The sequence below is a fragment of the Callorhinchus milii genome, unplaced genomic scaffold (assembly GCF_018977255.1).
Source record: "Callorhinchus milii isolate IMCB2004 unplaced genomic scaffold, IMCB_Cmil_1.0 Scaffold60, whole genome shotgun sequence".
NCBI classification, from domain to species: Eukaryota; Metazoa; Chordata; class Chondrichthyes; order Chimaeriformes; family Callorhinchidae; genus Callorhinchus; species Callorhinchus milii.
This window is the reverse complement of record NW_024704801.1, coordinates 198,478-206,857: the sequence shown is the minus strand read 5'-3', so window position 1 is coordinate 206,857 and position 8,380 is coordinate 198,478. Positions and strand designations below refer to the sequence as shown.

At 50.9% G+C, this 8,380-nt stretch overlaps 1 protein-coding gene across 1 annotated transcript; it reads left to right on the top strand.

Moving 5' to 3' along the window:
- The first annotated feature begins 201 nt into the window (after positions 1 to 201).
- Positions 202 to 5,838, top strand: LOC103172784 (galactose-3-O-sulfotransferase 2). Its single transcript, XM_042345548.1, has 4 exons — positions 202 to 238; positions 2,685 to 2,835; positions 4,207 to 4,492; positions 4,843 to 5,838. Exons 1-4 carry the CDS (start codon positions 202 to 204, stop codon positions 5,704 to 5,706), a joined length of 1,338 nt encoding a protein of 445 aa, XP_042201482.1. The 3' UTR covers positions 5,707 to 5,838.
- The last annotated feature ends 2,542 nt before the right edge of the window (positions 5,839 to 8,380 follow it).

Genomic DNA, 8,380 nt, shown 5'->3' with positions numbered 1-8,380 from the left:
TGGAGTGGGGAATGGTTAACGGAAGGAAACAAAGAGTAGGGATAAACGGGTCCTTTTCAGATCTCTCTCTCATCGATCAGACAAAAATGGAGTCAATTCACTTTACAGTCTGTTCCGTGAAGCACTTTGAGGCGTCTCGAAGACGTGAAAAGCTCCAGATCAAACCCAAGGAATATTATTATCATTGAAGGAGAGGTGTACATGGGTGTTACTGGGTGGAGGAAGGTTGTGTCTACAAGTAAACACTTGTGTCTACAAGCACTCAGTGTGTCCAAGGTTGGACCACGCCAAGTAATTCACACGGGGCTGAAACCAAACCAAAGGATAAGTTGAGACATTTATTGCCTTCGGAAATGAATCAAGTGACACCCAACATTGCCTTTGATCTCTTTTACAGTTGTGAATAACAGAGTATTGTATGAGTAATAATAATAATAATAATCCTGGCGTTTCATGCAGCCCCTCATCCCGCCTTTGACAATTGGCTGCCGTGTTTCTCCCACAAAACATACAGTCACTACACTTCACAGTGTGTTCTGTGAAGCGCTTTGAGACGTCGCAACAACGTGATAAGGCGCCGGGTCAAATGTAAGGATTGTTAGAAACACCTTAAAAAGGGGACTGAAAGGATTGGCACAGACACAATGGGCCGAATGGCTTCCTTCTGTGCTGTAAATGTCTTTGGTTCCAGGGGTGCAGAGATTTGTAAGTTACACCCTTTAAATGAAACGTGAATCCTGAATTTGACAACTTTATTTAGCCGGGTGTCTGTCACACACGGAAACCCGTCACCGTGACCGGCCGGGTGTCTGTCACACACGGAAACCCGTCACCGTGACCGGCCGGGTGTCTGTCACACACGGAAACCCGTCACCGTGACCATCCGGGTGTCTGTCACACGCGGAAACCCGTCACCGTGACCGGCCGGGTGTCTGTCACACACGGAAACCCGTCACCGTGACCAGCCGGGTGTCTGTCACACACGGAAACCCGTCACCGTGACGCCGGGTGTCTGTCACACACGGAAACCCGTCACCGTGACCATCCGGGTGTCTGTCACACACGGAAACCCGTCACCGTGACCGGTCGGGTGTCTGTCACACACGGAAACCCGTCACCGTGACCGGTCGGGTGTCTGTCACACACGGAAACCCGTCACCTTGACCAGCCGGGTGTCTGACACACACGGAAACCCGTCACCGTGACCAGCCGGGTGTCTGAGACACACAGAAACGGTGTTTGACACACACGGAAACCCGTCACCGTGACCAGTCGGGTGATCATAAAACCTTTACCCGCTGGGTCGAGAGCGGGCGCTAGAGATGATTGCTTTGAGCATCAACAATATGGATGTGTCTTCCCTCAGCCTGAAATATTTATATTATTCTCCTGGTGTAAAGTTACCAGAAGAGGAAGATAGTGTCTTCAGACATTTCTATCACAAGGTTCAGGTGACATCATGGCAAAGAGGACATGTGATAGTCCGTTACTGTCACCTGAGAGGCAACGACTCTCTACCTCGATGTGTTTATTGCCTCACCCATAATTTATACAGAGGCACTCAATGCCTTGAGGAAGTAATCCAGGGCGCTGTCGTTAGTGGAGTGGTGGAGCTCAGCGGTTAGAGCCCTCGCCTCTCCAGCGAGAGAACCCGGGTTCCATTCCCGGGCGAGTTGGGTCGGGTCAAAAGCTTACGCGAGTTTCCTCACTCTGCGCACGCAGACGCGCGCACACACACAGCGGTCAGTGGGAACCCGCCTGTCAGTCAATTGGCGGATCACTTTCCGGGGGTAATAACCCCTTCAATCAATCAATCAATCAATCAATCAATCAATCAATCATTAAACACACAAACACAATAATAATGATTTGGTCGCTCAGTCCACGGCTGTTTGTGGGGACGTTGGTGGGCACAGGACCGGTTGCCTCGTTTCACCCACAAGACACGCGGTCGATGGCTTAATGAGGCGCCGTATCAAATGCGAGGGACGGTATCATCAGTATCACTTGTTAGAAGAGTAATAATAATACCAATAATACTAATAATACTCTGCGCGGATTGTGACGTGGGTAGGAATCGAGTTGCAGCGCACACTGACTGCATCTGTGTTCCCACAACTGCTCCACAACTGCACAGGGGACTGAACGCACTAAATTATGTATTATGAAGCTGATGAAACCACAGATTCCAGAGAGACACAGAGACCGACTCACACTCGAGAGGAAGAGGAAGAGGGAGGAGATGTTTCGTCTGGATACACACACACACACACACACACACTCACTCACACACTCAGACACACTCACACTCACTCACACACTCAGACACTCACTCACACTCACTCACTCACACACTCACTCACACTCACTCAGACACACTCACACACCCACACTCACACACACTCGCTGACACACACACAAACTCACACATACTCGCACACTCAAACACACTCACACTCACACCCTCAGACACACTCACACACACGTACACAAACTCAGACACGTACTCACTCACTCACACACAAACTCAATCATTTTTTCGCCCCAGAGCAGCGCTGGGGGGAGAGAGAGAGAGAGAGAGAGAGGGGTCAAGGGGAAGAGAAGGGACTGTCAACTGCAAGGATCATCGTTAATATTATTATTTATTATTAATTACATTATTAATAATAATAATAATATATCAGTGTGCTGTAGTGATGTGCCTGGTATCTGTTTTTGTTGTTGTAGGAACCTCAAACTTCATTGCTGTGAGCTCCATGGGCTATGGAAGGCTGTGGTACTGTTGGTGTGTATAGGATTGGCCATCCAGATATTCGGGATCAACGGCGGCAAAAGGTACATTTCAGGTTTCACATCCTAATCCGCTTTCTCCGTTAATAATCTGTGTGGCAGCCCGGCTCAGTCCCTGTGTGTGTGTGCGTGTGCGTGTGTGTGTGCATGTGTGTGCGTGTGTGTGTGAGTGTGTGGCAGCCTGGCTCAGTCGCTGTGTGTGTGTGCGTGTGCGTGTACGTGTGTGTGTGCATGTGTGTGCGTGTGTGTGTGAGTGTGTGTCAGCCTGACTCAGTCACTGTGTGTGTGTGTGTGTGTGTGTGTGTGTGCGTGTGTGTGTGCGCGTGTGGCAGCCCGGCTCAGTCGCTGTGTGTGTGCGTGTGTGTGCGTGTCAGCCTGGCTCAGTCACTGTGTGCGCGGGTGTGCGTGTGTGTGTGCGTGTCAGCCTGAGCTCAGTCACTGTGTGTGCGTGTGTGCGTGTGTGTGTGTGTGTGTGTGTGTGTGTGTGTGCGTGTGCGTGCGTGTGCGTGTGTGGCAGCCCGGCTCAGTCGCTGTGTGTGCGTGTGCGTGTGTGGCAGCCCGGCTCAGTCACTGTGTGTGTGTGTGTGCATGTGTGTGCGTGTGTGTGTGAGTGTGTGGCAGCCCGGCTCAGTCGCTGTGTGTGTGTGTGTGTGTGTCAGCCTGGCTCAGTCCCTGTGTGTGTGTGTGTGTGTGTGCGTGTGTGTGCGTGTGCATGTGTGGCAGCCCGGCTCAGTCCCTGTGTGTGTGCGTGTGTGTGTCAGCCTGGCTCAGTCCCTGTGTGTGTGTGTGTGTGTGTGTGCGTGTGTGTGTGTGTGCGTGTGTGGCAGCCCGGCTCAGTCGCTGTGTGTGTGCGTGTGTGTGTCAGCCTGGCTCAGTCCCTGTGTGTGTGCGTGTGCGTGTGCGTGTGTGGCAGCCCGGCACAGTCGCTCGCGCTCTCACCTCAGAGTCAGAAGGTTTCAGGCTCGAGTCTCCAGGTCAGGACTTGGAATCCCAGAGTCTAAGTTTCCCCTCCGGTGCGTGTGTTGCATTGTCGGAGACTCCGTCCTCTGAACGAGACGCTAAAACTTACGTCTGTGCCCTGTTCGGGGCGGAGGTTAAAGATCTCCCTCGGAGCTGTCGGGGAGGGGGAAGAGAAGGGGGTCTCTCTCTCTCTCTGTCTCCTGGTGTCTTGGCCAACAAAGCCCCCAAATAAAAATGGTCACTCACTTGATGGCGGTTTCTCTTCCACAGCTGAACCCAAATTAGCCGCCACTGACATCACTTCCTGCCCATTCCCCCCCTTTCCTCCCCAACCCTAAAAATGTAATGGGGTCACTTCAAGCCCCGACTGTTTGTTGGGGGACGTCGCCCGGCGCTATTGGCTGCCGTGTTTCGCCCCATCACAGGTTATTACAGTTACGATTATTATTATCTTTGATTGAGGCTGAAATCCTCTACGTTGGATGCGGATGGCGAGCGGGGAAGGGCCTGCAGCCCCCAGACCCACATTGTGTTCCTGAAGACCCACAAGACGGCAAGCAGCACCATCCTGAACCTGCTGTATCGCTTCGGGGAGGCCAGGAACCTGAGCTTTGCCCTCCCCCGGGGCTACCAGCTGGGCTACCCCAAGCCCTTCAGGGCCGTTGACATCAACCACTACAGTCGAGGGAGGAACGTGGATTATCACATCATCTGCAATCACATGCGCTTTCATCACGGAGAGGTACAATGAGGCTGGATGTGTCTCCTCTCCCCACCATTGGTGGTCAGTCTCTCTGCCCCCATCCCCCCCTCCCCGACCCCCCCCCACCCCATCACACTCTGGAACTCTACCCCCTCTCCCTCTCTCAGGGTCCCATCTGAAGACCTTCCTCTTCGACCGTACCTTCGTCCACCCCACTCCCCCACCCCTCACTCCCCCCACCGGCCTCCACCCCTTCTGATCCCAGCTCCCAGCTCGAATCCCAAATCCCTGATTGTCCAGCACCCTGGGATGTCCTTCCCACGTGAGGGGCTCTGAACAAGTGGCTGTTGTTGTTGTTCTATTTCTCCTTATATTCTGTCTGTTTCCAGGTTGAGAAGGTGATGCCCAGAGGAACTTTCTACTTCTCCATCCTCCGTAACCCGGTCACATTAGCGGAGTCGGCTTTCACCTATTACAAGGGCTCGAGCTCAGCCTTCAGCAAAGTCCAGAGACTGGAGCAATTTTACAGAGATCCCTGGAGATACTACAGCATCTCAGAGACCGGCAGCCATTACGCCAGGAACCTGATGTGGTTTGACTTTGGCCACGACCACAACGCCAACGTGACAGAGCACTATGTGGCCGCGGTGCTGAAGGAGATCGAGGAGACCTTCCACCTGATCCTGTTGGCCGAGTACTTTGACCAGTCCATGGTGTTGCTGAGGCAGGCTCTGTGCTGGGACCTGGACGACCTGGTGACCTTCAAGCTGAACCTCAGGAGCAACAAGACGGTGAGCAGATTGTCTGCCGAGACCGTGGGGCAGATCAGGGCTTGGAACGCCCTGGACTGGAGCTTGTATCTGCACTTCAACCGGACATTCTGGCAGCGGGTGGACAGGTACGGGCAGGAGAGGATGAGGCGCGATGTCCAGATCCTACGGGAGAAACGACAGGAGATGATGGAGCTGTGTCTGCAGGGTGGCCAGGCTGTGGAGGCCGCTCAGATCCAGGACAAGAACATCAAACCCTTCCAATATGGTCGTGCCAAAATCATGGGCTACAACCTCAAGCCATCGCTCAACAACCACACGAGGGAGAGGTGTGTGAGGATGGTGATGCCAGAGCTACAGTACAAGGACTTGTTGGCCACAAGGCCCTCCTATTCACATGTCCAGAGGCTGGTGGTCAACCTGGGAGCCAGGAGCAACCAAACTGAGAGCTCGAGGAACGGAGTGACCCAAGGCTCTCATTGAGGAGCTTTGAGAGTGGGAATTGGGATTGGAATTAGATAAAGAAAAATCCTTGCAATGGGAGACGTAGACTATGTCTCCTAGACTGGGGAGAGGGTGGAGGGGGAAGGAGGGGAGACAGTGGAGAGGGAAGGAGAGGAAAGGGTGGAGGGGAAGGAGGGGAGAGGGGAGGAGGGGAGAGGGGAGAGGGAAGGAGCTGCAATAATGAAGATGTTGATCGCAATCTTTCAACTGTTGCTGAACCAACGAGATAACCTTGTGTGTTCTCTGCCTTGAAGGTACACGACGATTGCGTCAACTGTGTTTTTTATACCATATCTACATGAACAGTCAACGTTAACTGTCTCCATGTCCGCAAACTAATGACCCATTAATTGGGGTCCCTCGGAGCTGAACTGGCCCCAAGGTGACCTGCCTGGCAACGGAATGTGGGAATCGTGCCCCCACCCCCCCAACCCCGTCATGACGGTCTCTTATCCCAATCCCTGAGCCAGGAGGGGCCGCAGTATTCCAGGGCACCAACCAACCAACCAACCAACCAACCAACCAATCAATCAATCAATCAATCAATCACGGCTTCTGTTTGACTTGTACATTGAAACTCCTTTCTCCTTTCCAATCATATCGCAGCATCTTTAATGACAGCTATCTCTTAATACTTTCAACCACTGCTCAAATCAGTACTCACGGATTAGTACTTGCAACCACGACCAAGTAGTACTCGTCAACTCTTGATTGGTACTAAGTACTGAGTAACCATTTTACTGAATTATTGTCTGGTGGTACTTCCAACCGTGACCGAATTAATACTTTCAAATTAGTACTTGCAACCACTAACACATTATTACTTGAAAAGAGGTACTTGCAACCACTGCTAGATTATTACTCTCAAATAAGTACTTATGGGTTAGTACTTGCAAATTAGTACTCACAACCACTACGAAATTTTTCCTTCGAATTACTCTCAATTTAATTATTACCACCAAATTTTTACTTGAAACAGGTAGTTGAAACCACTGCCAATTTAGTACTATATTTTCAAATAAGTAATAATAATAATAATGATACAGCGCTGTCTCATGTCTTCGAGATGTCTCAAAGCGCTTCACAGGATACACTGTAAAGTGGAGTGACTGTGTATTTTGTGGGTGAAACGTGGCAGCCAAGTGCTTGCAAATTAGTACTCTCAACCGCTATCACATTACTGTTTGCGAGTTAGTACTTGCAAATAAGTACTTGTACCTACGCACCACCAGATTATTACTTAAAAATAAATACTTTCAACCACTGGCAAATTGATACTTTCAAAAAATACTTTCAGATTAGTACTCTCAACCATATTATTACTCCACCCAGCTGGAACTTCAGTGTGAGACTAGAGGGGTAACAGGTCCTGATGTGGGGCTCGAACCCACAACCTTCTGAGGAGGCGAGCGAGGGGGCTTTGGGGGAGAGAGTCTCTTTGAAAGAATCCACACTCTCCGCTTTGCCCACTCCGCAAGTAGTCTACGTGGGGGTAACGACTGAGACAGGAATGAGTCCGACACCTCCCGACGCTGCGACTGTACACGTGTCCGAGACGCACAGGTTTATTATTCTTAATAACAACCCTTGCATTTGGTACAGCGCCTGATCACACCTTCGAGACGTCTCAAAGCGCTTCGCAGGATATACCGCAAAGTGGAGTGACTGTGTATTCCGTGGGGGGGGGGGGGGGGGGTGGCGGTTAAGAGGCAACACACACAATGCGGGTTTGCTCAGCGAGTGCTGTAATGGACTGAGATACGGTTGATTCCCAAATCTTTTACTCAAAGAACAACAGCCACTTTCAGCACAGAGGGCGGAAATTCGGTCCTCGTGTGTCTTTGTTCGCTCCTTTAAGAATAATCCTTTCCGTCCCCATTCCCCTTCTGCCTTCGCCCTCAATTCCCCCCCCACCCCCCACCCCCCCCCCACCCCATTCCCCCCCTCTCACTGACGCCTCTTTCAGGCATTTATCTGGTTCTCCGAAGTCCCGTAGTGTAATGGTTCGAGCCTTCACCTCGTAAGTGAGGGGACCGAGGTTCGATTCGATTCCCGGGCGGGTCAGGTCAGTGCGAAACCTGAGGCAAGTTTCCTTACTCACACACACACATACAGATACACACACAGATACACACAGATACACACACAGACACACACAGATACACACACACAGATACACACACACACAGACACACACACACACACACACACACGCCTCTGTTTACCTAGGAATTGTTAAGTCGATTTGCGGATGGCTTTTGGGGGGTAATAATCCCTCCGCAAAATAATAATAATTTTGCTCACTCGATCGACAACTTGTCTGTGGGAATCCGCTGTGCGCAATTGGCTGCCGCGGTTTGCCCCCAAAAAATACACAACAGCTCCGAAAATGTATATATATAATATGATATAATATACAGTCCGCAAAACATACAGTCACTCCACTTCAGGGCATATTCTTTGAAGCGCTTTGAGACGTCTCGACGAACCCGATAAAGCTCTATCAAACACAAGGATTATTATTATTATTATTATTCCCCGATAAGCAGCTGATTCGGTTCCTTATTGACTTTCCTGACGGCTGAGGGTGTGTGTGTGTGAGAGAGGTATATATTATATTATATTATATTATATTGCCCGGCTTATCTTACTT